Raw genomic sequence first — 13,597 nt, forward strand, 5'->3', positions numbered from 1 at the left:
CAGATTTGTTTTTAGGCTGTTGATCTAAAAACAGCCAATAACTGATCAAACATTGCGCAAGTGACATCACGAGCATCAGCTCTCTGGAGATTAAAAGACTCGGAGCACAAATCAAATCTCCTCACCCTCCCATCCTCGATCATCTGCATTTGCAATGTACATTTTATGACTTTGATGTTTTAACTTGCTGCCTGTACGCAAGCTCTTTTATGACTATGAGTTGGCACAATATGATATCAGAGTAAAATAAACGCATCTCCTGGGCTGTAAACTCCAGAGAATGAGAGTGACTCAGGAAATAATGAGGGTTTAGATCAAAATATGACATATTTTGAGCAAAATCTCTCGTAGAAAACTGTTGTGCTGCTCTGCAGAAACGCTACCTCTGAAATTCAGTTCACAGCAAGCCTGTGCCACAAACCTGCCGTGAGACTAGAATGAGCTTCAAAAGGAAAACATTAAAATGATATCTGACGGCAGATGGTTCAACTTAGCTTGTTTACCCAATGGGCTGCAGCTCAGGCTGAGGTGTGAGAGAGACAAAGGGTTAACACCTCCCTGCCTGATGCCATCTGTAGCCCTCTCCGCTCGCTGAGCCCTGAGTAGGCTAGCCTTACTCAAGCCTAAGCCATACAAATTAAAAACACTTAACATGTTTGTACAATGCTAACTGACTCATTCCTTGAAAGGAACCCAGCAGACTGAACTGACTCAGTGAACACAGCTACACTATTACCGCACTGTACTAGTCATGGTAGGCAGGCAAAGCCAAATGCCTCCAGGCATTTCCGCAGCTGGTAGTTTTCAATAACAGCTCTCTGAATAATTTTCAAACATTAATAATTTTCTGGGTGATCATGTCCGAAGTGTAATCCAACCATACTCTTTATTACCTGTAAGTCTACAGTGTATTTCTTGGTTCTTGGCGCTAACATCCAAAAACAGGGGCTGCTGCAGGCAATCATATTACATAGTACATAGTATATGCAATCATATACATATCTGCAGAGGCATTTAAATATTTATGTCTTTATTTAAGTAATTTGCCATTTTAGAGACCAGTCCTTTTTCAGAACTGTAGAGTAAATATTAAAATATTCACCGCGCCATACCCAAAAGATCAGCTAACATCAGCAACATATATCAATTTTTCATAATAAACAACAGCTCCATTAAAAAAAAATAATGAGTCCTTAAAGTAGTTATTATCACAGTATTATTATACAAAATACTGAACCGCCCGTTTTATTTGCTGACAATAGAGTTTAATGCCCTCTGGTGGACAAAAGAAACAACCCAACCCTATTTCTAAATGACCCAAAAGACAGGCCAGAGCGCTTCTAAGACTAAGTCAACAGTGATCGCCCAGCTCGCAGTACATGCTGACGCTGGTATACATGTGACAAGCCAAAGTTTGCTGATCATGGGCTCAATAAGAAAGCTTCTGGTCATTCGTTTTCATGTGTAAGGTGAAAAATGCTGCCTAGTGGGACATTGGGCAGCGTTTTTGAGGTGGTAGGTGAGGCAGCTGCTGAGACAACAACCCAGCTGGACGGACGAGATGCAAGCTAAAATATTAATTATCCGGTTTGAGCAGGTGACATATAGTCGATCATTTTGAGTGGGGATAAATGAACTCAGAGGTCCTATCACTAATCTTAGTATTTTAAAGCATTTTATGGGTGTAGGTTGCGGTGGGATTTTTTTCTTCTTTTGCTTATGACCCATATAGCACCTCCAGGCTGTGCAATTAGTGTGACCTGCTCGTGTCAAAATGTTGTCAGCGTCCTTTTTTTGTATCCCTGCTTGCTAAATAATGATCCCCCCCCCCCCCCCCCCCCCAACCGTGAGGACACGTAGGGAGGGGTTGAATGGATAAAATAGACAACTGTAAACACAGAGGCATCTTTCCACAATCGCACACTCCACCCTCACAACACGAAAGCACCTTGTGTACCTGCGTGGAGTCGGAGCTGGCGCTGGCTTTAATCCTGGTGCTGAGCTCGTCCTGTGTGATCTGGCTGTGGTTGTGCCTGCTGTAGAGCAGGCGGAGAGGCACCGTGTCCTCCTTCCCGACAAACCTACCCGCATCACGAAGAGCCTTCAAGCTCGACAAGGCGTCTCCTGTACAGAGAGAGAGATAGAGAGAAAGGGGACAACACCGACTTCATTACGCGCCCCGTTCCTCCGCGCGGAGATCAGCAGTGATAGAAACGCGCGGATCACAAACAGTTATGATTAAAATGTCGATGGTTTTCATTTCCTTTTCACACAGTGGAACAGCTGTGGGTTGCGTGCATGTTTTTAAATTCAGGAAGCATGAAGCAGACGAGGCGTTGATTAACAAATAAACACAGGCCCTTTGATAGTGATTTAACGCTTTGGCTGCGCAATAACAATTCATGCATCATCCAAAATAGCATCAGTTACCATCTCCGGCGTTAGGGCTGCTCTGGTGACCGACGTGCATCAATTCACAGACGCACAAAAGGGAAATCCACCATCGCGGGCGCATCATCAGCACCATCTCCTCCGTCTCTCTCTCTTTCTGTGTGGCTGGAAATTATAAACAATGCGGTATTCCAGGAGAGGACTCTCGGGGTCCTGCCTTCGCTAAGGGAGCTTCAAGCCGGGGCTGGTCGTCTGGTTAGTGCAGTGTCGCTGATGGGGGGCCATCGGGGGTGCTTAGGAGTCTGAACGCCGAGCGCGTTTGAGCGCACCGAAACCCCGCGGATCAGCAGCGCGGAGAATGCTGGAGGCGAGAGAGAGAGAGAAACAGAGAGGGCGGGAGGATGGGAGGGAGATCTAGGGACACCTCCTTAAAACACATGAGTGTTCGGTGGCTCACTGCAGAGACGCCTAATGCATAAATATGAGCGGAGGTTGGATGAGGAGAAAATGTGGGCTCGGCCTTCCGCCGACTGGACCTATCTGGGACGACATAAAAGCTCCTCCATGTTAAATCGCTGCAGAAGCGCCATTCCTGCCCAGTCTTGCCTGTTGTTATCATAATGACTCACTCCATCATCTGCCTCCAAAAAAGGCATCCTCCACCCCAACCCAGGAAAAAAAACAAGACAATTAGATAAAATTGTGCAATTTAGAGTATATGACCATTTTGTCTCTCTAGTCAAATGATATTTTCTTATTTGTTGATGTTGCTTCTTCATCTTCCTTCAGAGATGAGTTGATCGGGTAAATTTGGAGATCCCATAGTCGGTTAATGTACAGTGGGCATAGGAACACACTCGCTTCCACATTTATTTGTGCTCATTCAAAACAACCTATAAATATTTACCTACACTTGATAACTCCACTGCATGAGCCAGGATCAGTGACAAACCCATCACACCACAGCGGCCTTTTAGTGTGCGTGGTTTATCCTCTCACTTACATACCTGTAGATTACTGCCAAAGATACACTTGTTTCCATTTGCTTAGTCGAATCTATGAAAAATATCAAAGGTAATAGTTTGACAGGAATAAAATTATATTTTTGCACCAACAACATGACTGCCAAAAGGCTATTGGCTGTCTTGGTAATATAGTAACAAGTAGATATAAAAGTACCAGGCCTAAAAAATAAAAACCCAGAAAGCTAAATCTACAAGTGAACAGTATCTGAAACCCATGTTCTTAAGAAATAGAAAGAAATAATTCAAAGACCTGACAGATGGATCTGTACCTATAGTTGATCTACTGTTATCTGAAGCCTCATTAGAAATGGCCTCAGTGGAAGGGTGGCTGTCAGTCAAGAAGCCATTCTCAAGGAAGGAAAACAGGTGAAAAAGGCTGAGGCATGACAAATTACACAAGACCTGGACTGAAAATCAGTGGTAACAGATGTTGTGTAGTCATTAATTCAAAGTCAAAATTTCTGGCTGTTCAGAAGAGGTCAGGAGAAAAGTACGACAGTGAGTGCCTACAGCCATCTGTGAAACACGGTGGAGGCTCAGTCATGGTGTGGGGCCGAATTTCAGAGTGTGGTTTGGGGGATTTTATCATATTTGATGAATCTTTGAAAACAGAAAAGTACCATCACATTTTGATCCACCATGCAGTACCATCTGGAAAGCATCTGATTGACAACAGCTTATTTTTTAGCATGACAATTATCCCAAACATGGCACCAGTCCAGTAAAAGCAGAAAAAGTCCTAATTTTTAAATTTAGTAAACAGCAGCAAGAAATATTCAATATGTGCTCAGTAGGGCCTTACACACTTGAAAAATCAAATTTTTTACTGCCCTCTAATGGACAAACTATACATTTGTGAAACTCTTTAAATTTCCTTATGTATAATATATGCTGTATTCCATTATTAGCCAATATTTATACAGGTATGCATGTAAGCCATATTAGTCAGAAATGATGGTTTGTTAAGTATGATGATAAAACACAGTGCTAACAGGATGCAACCAGCATGAAAGATGGCCATGTCAGGATTCAGCAGTCGCCAGTATCACTGTGCTTGTACCTCAGAACACATCGATGCTCATTTTCTTAATGCCAGTGGCGCAGAGTCCCATTTGACCCAGCACATCCATTTGAGAGTGGTGAGGGAGAACAAGGGCACTATGCTAATGCACTAAATGCAGGGAAAAGGAAGACACTGAGCTAATGCATCAGGAGGAGAGGGAGGAAGAAAGAAAAAAAAAAAAAAAAAAAAAAAAAAAGCATGGCGGGGTCATAAAAAGTGCACTTAGGAAGAATTTTTAAAATGTCACACATAACGCCAAATACCATGCAGACAACCTGCAGGTCATTCACATTACAACACACAGAAAGAGACGCTCACAGTACAACAGGCATTTATTTGAATTACACATCCACATCCTTGTGTCTGAAAGGATTAAAGATAATTGTCATGACTGAAGCTGCCTTTTATCCATAAGATGCTCTTTAAATTCTACAGTCAGCATTCATGGAAAGAAAATCATTTAAAATAAAAATTCTTGCACCAATTTTTCATAGGTTTTTTTTCCCAAAATGGCAATAAAACAAAACATAGCTGCTCTGACATTACCGTACCCCATCAGTGTCAAAATACTGAAATGTATTCACAATATTCTTTCACAGAAAACGACCATTTCAAGAGAGTTGCTCACTTCCTTTATTAAACACATGCCCGTTCACAGGAGAAGCAGGAGAGCCACACAACCACGCACTGTCTTCAAGTCAAGTTAGATGTAGACTGAGCAAAAGAGACTTGGAGCTAACGTTAAGCTGGCACTACATTTCATGTACTCAGCAGATTACTCTGGTCAAAGAAATGGTTTGACTGATTTCATGTACTTTTTACAGGTTCAAGTATGTAAAATACTGACTTGCAGTTGCTGTCCCTTTTAAAAAGGGACTCTTTTGTGTTTTCCCTTATTTAGTTTGTTTTAGGACGGCCAAAGCTTCATATAAAGATGTCACTGTATATGAACATAATGTCAATGAGCAAAAAGTTTAGGCTTCAGACTGTTTTTCCCATTCTTAGCTCCATATGATTTCATAGAGAGAGGCTCTATGGGGGAGGGGGGGGATTAGGGCTATATGGTTAGAAATAACAATAACAATATTACTAGGGCCACTCTAAGTTTTACAATATATACTACTCTGTAAACAAAATGTTAAAAATCACCATCATCTGATTGAAGGAGGAGAGCTGATGTATTTCTTATCAAACACAAAAGCCAGGACCTTCTATTAACATCTTAAATCTAACAGCTTGTGTAGTCCAGGACACAGGAATTCAAGCTAATCCCTTTAGCTTGTCTATTTGTAGTCCTCAAAGCCGTGAAACTCCACATCCATGTCATCACTGGACTGGAAAAGCTTCCAGAGCTTCAATAAAGAGTTATCAGAAACATCGCCAGGCTCTACATGTTCGACGTTTGTGTCCAATTTTCGTCTTTTGTGCTTGTAAACTTTTATCCTCCTCTGAATTTTCTGGACTGGAGAGCAGCTTTCTGTAGGAAGGCATCCTTTTTTCTTTCCAGAGTCATTTTTTCCAGTCACTTTCTTATCAGACTCTTGTTCATTTTCAAAAAAACTGAGGCTTTTTGAGGCCAAATTATTCTGTATGTTCATATTATCAACGCGCAAAGTTGAGCTGTTTATGTCCTCATGAGGCATCTGGTCCAGCAGGTCATCCTGGCAATCTCTGGTGGGCAAAGAGGGAAGAAATTCACCTCTTGATGGGGCTTCTTCTGACTCAAACTGAGGACTTTGAGGCTGATTAGATTTTTGGGTGCGGGCAGTGTGTGAATTCTGTCTGCACACCCGTTTACGTTCAAGCAACTTGTGCCTGGATCTGTCTGAGTAAGTGTAGCAGCTCCTCTGGTCGCCCTCTCTGTCAATCAATTCAGCAGAGGCAGGCACGGACGCGATTTTTATATCCTGTCTGGAATTTAATTCTTCGTTCACATCAACTGTCCATGGCTCCTCTTCTTGAACAGTCTCTGAAGGATCTCCCTCGTACCTTAGTTCAGGTTTTCTACATGGTCCAGGAGCAATCAGAACACAGGAAACACTGCACTTTGGTCTAATGGGAATCAAAGAAAAAACAAAACAAACCCTTTAATTAGCTACGTGGGATAAAAATATTAAGGAAAAACATTTTACAAGAGATTTAAATGGGGTTTTGTTTTTTGACAAATTTTGCTAAAACCCTCCCCCCCCAAAAAATTACCTTTTGAGTTTAGCTCCTTTAACGTGCATGAAGTTGTGGTTCAAGGTTGAAATCAATCTGTCCACCAGCAAGTACTCATCACTCTTAGAGAAAGCCCTGTGACTCTCACTCTGCAGATGCTGAACAAAAAAGACACAGTTAAATAATGGAGAATTACCGCAGTCCATCCAAGGCCAGTGAGGCTCTACGGCACAAACACCTACATACAAAAAGAGGCATTTGAAGCTCCTGCCACATAACTGTTCACAGTGAATAAAAGCAATTTACTGAGCAACCCATTAGAGCAAAGCAGCCAAAAAGCAGTTTTTCCATGATTGTGTTAAACACCAGAGAACACTGATGAGGCACTTGAAACAGATATACGAACATACAGGTTTGGTTAGTTTCCTTCTCAGTTAAATACTTTATTTGACACAATTTATCATTAATACATTTCTATCCATGTCTGCAAGCAATACTGTGCTTAACTGGAGTGAAAGTGGTTCATTCTGGACCAGATAATCTGTATTAATGTAATCAAAGTAACAGATCTAAAGTTGTAAATCTGCTTTTTTCCATATACACTACATCTATCACCCAAAACAAAAACTTAATAATGTTTTCAAGTTTATCAGTTAGTTTCATATTATGTTACATGATGTTAGGAAATGCCAACAAAGAAATGTACCACACATCTGCTAGCTAAGCAAATAAAGAGCCTTCTATCAGATAATTACTGCAGCAATTAAAACATTTAACCTTAACTAATGTTCTGGTAACCTCTTAAAACAGCCAAAGTCAGAAGACACAGCCCATCAAAGTGGAGAAGATATTACTCCGTTTCAGAAGGTCAAATTATTCAAGAAGCTTATTGTCATGTACACTGCAAAACACAAATGGTTACACAGAAAAATGAAATTCTTACTTTGCAGTTCTCACAATAAGTAAAACAGTGCTTTGTAGCACATGTGTGGGTGTAATCAGAATTACACCCACACATTAGCCTGCATGAAGCTAAGCAAACAACTAAGGAGGATGCTGAAACTACTGAAACTGGGTGAATAACTGTCTGACAAAGTGGTCACCAAAAAAATAAATAAATCTTGAATAATCCTGAGATCACTTAAAGATTTGGTGAAATCAAATCATTAAAAAAAGATTTAAAAAAAAAATCTGTATTTTATAATGCAAGTAAGAGCATTTGCACACAGAGTGCAAAGAGAACGCAAGGGATTGAGACTAAACAGCTGTGTAGCTTTAAAACAACCATTTATCATTGAGGTCATCCTGAAAAGCTCTACAGTTTGCAAAAGGAGCATAAATATTAAAGCAATTTAAAAAAAAAAAAAAAGTCTTATAACCAGATTTATCCTGTTCCAGACAAATGACTTTAAAAGATCCTAGTAAAAGTAATGATAATTAGAAAAACAACAAAAACGTTTTTCTCTTGATTCGAGATATTGGATGAGCTTATCAAAGGATTGCACATTGTCATGAAAGTTAAAGGCAGTCCATCAAAATATTAAGAGTGTGACTTTGACTAATAAGTGTAATTAAAGAAGGATAATACGCTGTGGGTCCTGTTAGGGCTGTGCGATATGACCAATATCTCATATCCCGATATAAGAATTCTATCGTCCCGATAACAATATAAATCACAAAAATGTAACATTTTTGTAAATTCTGTGAATCTCGGGCAGCTTGACTTGAGGGAAGTGTTTCGAGCTAACTCCTGTATATATGTGCCATATAAGAAATATGGCACATGTCGCAGGTCTAACACACATGCGCAAACAATCATTCGTACTCACATTCACATCTATGGGCAATTTAGAGTTACCAGTTAACCTATCCCCACAAAGGCCATGTCCACACTAATTTGTTTTTGTTTGATAATGCATCTTTTTCTCTCCGTTTTGGCCATCCGTCTACACTAAAATGGCATTTTTGGTCAAGGAAAACGAAGCGTTTTGAAAACGCTCTCCAAAGCAGATACATTTGAAAACGCCGTTTTTGCGTCGCAGTGTGGACAGCGAACCTGGAGCCTTTTCGAAAATGATGACACATTTTAGTCAGGAATCAGGAGTACCCGGAGAGAACCCACACAAACACGGGGAGAACATGCAAACTCCACACAGAAAGACCCCGGCCTGATGGTGGAATTGAATCAGGACCGTCTTGGTGTGAGGCAACAGTGCTAACCACCTTGTTTAGCATTTAAAACGGATTTTGCCATTTTTCAGTCAAAGATTCTCCATTTTGTTTCCAAAAACAGGTTTAAGTGAAAATTCGTGGATGTTAACCAAACCGAAATCATACCCCCTCATACCAGATCATTCACCAGGGATTATTTATCTCTTAGCATCTGCACAAAGACTTTCAAAATAAGTGCTTGTGTGGAAGTTCTCACATTTAGAAATAGCAGGATTGTAAAAACAGTTTGTGTGCACTGTGCCGTGTGACAGTTTTACAAACTTACCATCGTAAGCTGGTTGTATTTGATCATACAGCACTCGCAGTAGCCGCCTCGTTTCTTTTCTCTGTTCTTCTTTCGTCCTTGAGCTCTCTCCTCACTGACTGAGGCTTTCACACCTCTGTTTCAGAGTAGCCCAGAGGATTAGCAAATAAAGCAAATGAAAAAAAAAAGTTTAGTATTTTGATAAACTCTTCAGGAGTTCATTTAAGACCTCTTGAGCAGCTCCAGCAGTACCATTTACAATTGCATGGTTCAGAACTTTTCAGACCCACAGCTATGATCAGAGATAGCCTTACACCTATCATGGGCATGGTTGTCATGGTATTTTCAGGCTTTTAAGGATTTCCTTGATAATTTTCAGGGTCAAATGATTACAATACCAGACTTGCCAGGACATTCATGCCCATGATGACCTGATATTAGTTTTTGATCAAGTTACATAAGACACATGGGGAAACTGTGACTGCACTCCATAGCATATTTAAAATGTTTAAGCAGCACTCAGCACTTTAACCCCACCAGTATAAAATTGGTGGGGTTAAAGTGGCGAGAGATTTTTTTAAAAAGGAAGGGGACATACCTTTGTTCCCGCTGTTTGTTTGCAGGAGGATCCTTCTCCTCAGGACAGAACGGACTACAGGGAGCAGTGGTTTTCAGGTTGAACTCAGGCATGTTTGACATTGTGAGGTAGATTGGACGGTAGTGCCTGACAAAAGAGAAGGAAACCATTTTAAAAATCACAGGAACAATTTCATGACAGCAGGTGGATGCTGGATTCTTCTGACTGACTTCTTACCTACTTGAATCCTCAACCTTGATGAAAGGTTTACCAATCCGCCCGCCTGGAATACAAAACATAGATCGTTTATTAGCAAAGCAAGAAGAAGAATACCAGCCTGAAGAGGTCAACTAAAATATACCAGCAAAGCTCAGTAATTTGTCTGGGTGGGGTCTACCTTTGCATTTCTCTAGGCCTTGCTTTGCTGCAGAATCAGCTTTGTCCTGTTAGAAACGACAGAAAAAAGTGAACACTTCCAATGTTAAACAAATAACTTAATATAAAGTTGGACTATTTTTCCTAGTATACACTGGAAATTCTCAACTTACACATAATTTGGTCGCAGTGGCTGCAGGAACTGAGCTTTTGATGATCTTTTTTTTCTTATGAACATATGCCATTAAATCTGGAATTGGCACAAATAAATTTAGAAAAGTCACAGATGTCAAAGCAGAATGAACTTAATTTCATACAAAGAAGAAAAATTACTTCAACTAAAACAGATACCACACACACAAAAAACATACCATCTACATATAGGATTTTCACACCCCACTCCAGGGCGTTTGACAGGATCTTGTTTACTTGAATCCTTTCCTAAAAACAAACAAGTGTGTATTAGCAGAGCAATTAAGAGCCCTCAGTAAGTATCATTCATGCTGACAAAACAAACCTGCTCTTTCACTACTCTCTCCACCAGAAACTTCCCTCGGCTTGTAACAAACTGCAAAACAACAACAGATAATGCAAAAGTATATCAATAACTAGAAAAATTATCTACAGGTTCAGAGAAGAAGTGAGATCAATCCCGGTAAAACAGACACATCATGGTGAATTCACCGTGTCGGTTTGTCCTTGAGATCTGCTCTTGATGTCGCCATGGCTGCCAGGTCGGTGTGGGTTTGAGCAAGGATACGGCGAACTCGGTCCAGAGTCTGGGCTAGGAACAGGAGAGTCCTGTCTGAGGCAGTTCACATATTTAGCCTCCCGCTTGTTAGATACCAGATACTTGATGTCCTTACTGAAGAACTTCTCCACAGTCTGAGCGAAAAGATAAAGAATATAAAATGTTTTGAGAAAAACTCAAGAATAATTATTTGTCTATTCGATTCACAGAGTAAACATGTCCCAGAGCCTTTAAAAGAAAAATATTACTGAATGTCTGGTCATGTTTGTAACCTTACTAGCATTTTCTAGTCATACTACTTCTGAGTGAAATGTATTCAGTTTTGACTTATTTCTCCAGTAAGTACTGGAGTATTTGGTTGGACCTCAGGCTTTAATTTTTCATTACATTAATTCAACAAACTCCTGCAAACAGGTCAATACTGACATGAAGGCATCACACAGTTGCTTCAGATTTATCAGCGTCACATCCGTGATGAAAAACCTTTTCCCATCATGTCAAAAAGGTGGTTTATTGGATTGAGATTTTGGTGACTGTGGAGCACATTTGAGTACAGTGAACTCACTGTCATGTTCAAGAAATCAAATGTAGATGATCTGAGCTTTGTGACTAGCCATGTTACCCTGCTGAAAGCAGAAGATGGGTACAATGTGGACATAAAGAGATGGACATGGTCAGCAAGAAGACTGGTCCCAACGTGAGCCAAGAAAATACCCCTATCCTTACACCACCAACAACAACCTAACCACTGACACAAGGCAGGATGGGGCAATTCTTTCTTGTTGTTGTTGTTTTTTTTCTAAATGAGCTTACCATCCAAATGTTAGAACATAAATCAAGACTCATCAGACCAGGCTTCTTTTTCCAGTCTACTGTCATCCAATTTAAGTAATGCTGTGTGAATTGTAGCTTTAATTGTAGGCATGTGATGCTCTTTTTTTGTGACAGGGGCGTCACCCAGTGTGGTCTTTTGTTTCCATAGCCCATCTGTTTCAAGGTTTGATGTGATGTACATTGTTTGTTTGTGGCTATTTGAGTTACTGTTACTGATAGCAGCTTGGAGCAGTCTGGCCACTCTCCTCTGACATGAAGAAAACATTTTTGCCCAGAGACCTGCTGCTCACTGGATATTTTCTGCTTGTGTGGGAAAATCCCGTTAGATCAGCAGTTTCTGAAATACTCAGACCAGCCTGTCTGATTAGATATTTGCATGAACAAATAGGTGTACCCAACAGAGTGGCTGGTGTGTATACGCAGCTTCATAGTTCATATGTTAAGCTAGTACAAAAGCAGTGTGACAAAATGCAAGTTTGAGCCAGTGAATGTAACCAAATAATGTCTCACCCCTCCAAGCTGTTTGATGTCACTCTCCAAAGTTTCTGCAACTCTGTTTGATGGTAGGTCCAGGTAAAACACTTTTCCAGCAAAAGGCTTGACTTGTGTGGGAACTGATGTACGTTTCGCCTGACTCAGCTTCACCTTGTCACTAGTATGTCCACCTTTTCCTGAATAACATTATAGCACAAGAGAAAGACTTAAATGTTAAACCATTTCACAAGTGATTTTTATCAGACAAGTGAGTTTTACAGCGAGTTTCCCAGACACTGATTAAACATAAACAAAAAGAGAGATTGGATTAGGATCTCCAATGACAAACTTGACGCTTAAAGCACGTTTTATATCAAGTTTATCCTTACTTGGATTAGCAGCTAAGTAAACAAACGAACCTATATCAACTGTTTTAACATTCAAGTCAATCTGGTTCAAAAGAGCTTATTTTTAAGAAAAGTAACAATCAAATAACTTCGCAAAAGATCCATTAGCGTTACATTCGTACGTTACGGTGTTAGCTGTTCGCTAGTTTGGTTAAATCTACGTTTTAAATTTTAAATGCAAAACACGGAAATAAACGCTACAGGTACCTTGCCAGCTGGGTCCCGGAAGCCTCTGACTGCGTTTTGTCTTCATTTTATTCTCGTTCATCGAGAAAAGGCTGCTTTTCTTCTCCCCTCGTCTTGAGTTAACATACTCCACAAAGGCCTCGTCAGTCCTCTGTGTGTAAACAAAAGAAAACGCATATTTGAAAAATTGGACGTAAAATGCAAGGAAACAATCATCTATTACACAGTAATGCGTAAACAAAATGTAACATTAACGTTAGCTGAAGCACAGTGCTCGCTGTCCCCATGTTAATCAATTTTAATGGTCTTAAATGTAAACTTAACGTACGTTCACAGCCTCCCTCCACAGCGGACACACAGCTTCGCCGATTAGCCTCTTTGCTCACATTTTTATGCAAGTAAATGTCGAAAAACGTCCCTAAACTTCTGTCGGCAGATTTGTTTCTCACAGGATATCCACGGTTATACGGTTTTACAGCTCCTCATCCAGAAATAATAAACTTTAACAATACCATTTGCTTAACGTCCCTTTCCCGCTTTAAATCCGGTGTCGGAGACGGTGTATGTTGCCATGTTTGACGCTTTCCAACTTCGTAACCATTTCCACGTTAAAAGGCGCTATGTTATTGAGTTAGTTTTTAAATTGAACAAATGTAATATTATTTATCTGAAAACTTGTCTTTTATGAACGTTACAGCCGTCCAATTATCGATAGTTTCAAAAACAGAGGTGTTGATGTGAAACGGAATGCTCTCCAAACCTGGCAACGCAAAAAAATACGTAAACATATTCTTGATGCTTGGATGTGGCGTTTCCCCACTATTATCAAACTAAAGTAAATTATACGAAGACAATTATATCAGTACATTGTATCATTT

At 40.2% G+C, this 13,597-nt stretch overlaps 2 protein-coding genes across 5 annotated transcripts in view; both read right to left on the bottom strand.

Annotated features, from left to right (window-relative positions):
• adam22 (ADAM metallopeptidase domain 22) overlaps positions 1-2,752 on the bottom strand; it is a 67,126-nt gene extending 64,374 nt beyond the window's left edge. For all 3 annotated transcript variants that reach the window (XM_086311791.1, XM_086311790.1, XM_086311792.1), the window contains exons 1-2: positions 2,431-2,752; positions 1,958-2,124 (exon numbers count right to left, since the gene is read on the bottom strand). In XM_086311791.1, the coding sequence (XP_086167917.1) occupies positions 1,958-2,124; positions 2,431-2,527 (264 nt within the window). In that variant the 5' untranslated portion in view covers positions 2,528-2,752. The remainder of the gene's footprint in view (positions 1-1,957; positions 2,125-2,430) is intronic.
• Positions 2,753-4,784: 2,032 nt separating this feature from the next.
• dbf4 (DBF4-CDC7 kinase regulatory subunit) lies at positions 4,785-13,301 on the bottom strand. Of its 2 annotated transcripts, none has more exons than XM_086311797.1 (13): positions 13,048-13,301; positions 12,741-12,870; positions 12,163-12,323; positions 10,752-10,952; positions 10,585-10,635; positions 10,439-10,508; positions 10,241-10,317; positions 10,090-10,135; positions 9,930-9,975; positions 9,714-9,839; positions 9,137-9,251; positions 6,679-6,797; positions 4,785-6,531 (listed from the first exon to the last, which is right to left on the bottom strand). In XM_086311797.1, exons 2-13 carry the CDS (start codon positions 12,799-12,801, stop codon positions 5,763-5,765), a joined length of 1,842 nt encoding a protein of 613 aa, XP_086167923.1. In that variant the 5' UTR covers positions 12,802-12,870; positions 13,048-13,301; the 3' UTR covers positions 4,785-5,762. The 2 variants fall into 2 exon arrangements, with proteins under 2 accessions (XP_086167923.1, XP_086167922.1); XM_086311796.1 differs by having other exon boundaries at positions 13,232-13,250.
• Between the last annotated feature and the right edge of the window lie 296 nt (positions 13,302-13,597).

Source organism: Aulonocara sp. 'chitande type north' Nkhata Bay, linkage group LG11 (genome assembly GCF_057382095.1).
Source record: "Aulonocara sp. 'chitande type north' Nkhata Bay isolate Kocher_YH1m ecotype deep benthic linkage group LG11, A_spYH_male_GT1.1, whole genome shotgun sequence".
Taxonomy (NCBI): Eukaryota; Metazoa; Chordata; class Actinopteri; order Cichliformes; family Cichlidae; genus Aulonocara; species Aulonocara sp. 'chitande type north' Nkhata Bay.

What these genes read in the sequence shown, in the direction of transcription:
- dbf4 (XM_086311796.1), bottom strand. An exon ending in AGGCCTAGAGAAATGCAAAG is followed by an intron (nt 9,976 to 10,089) that starts GTAGACCCCACC and finishes TTTGTATTCCAG; the next exon opens with GCGGGCGGATTGGTAAACCT. An exon ending in AATACAACCAGCTTACGATG is followed by an intron (nt 6,798 to 9,136) that starts GTAAGTTTGTAA and finishes TTTTTTGTTCAG; the next exon opens with CATCTGCAGAGTGAGAGTCA.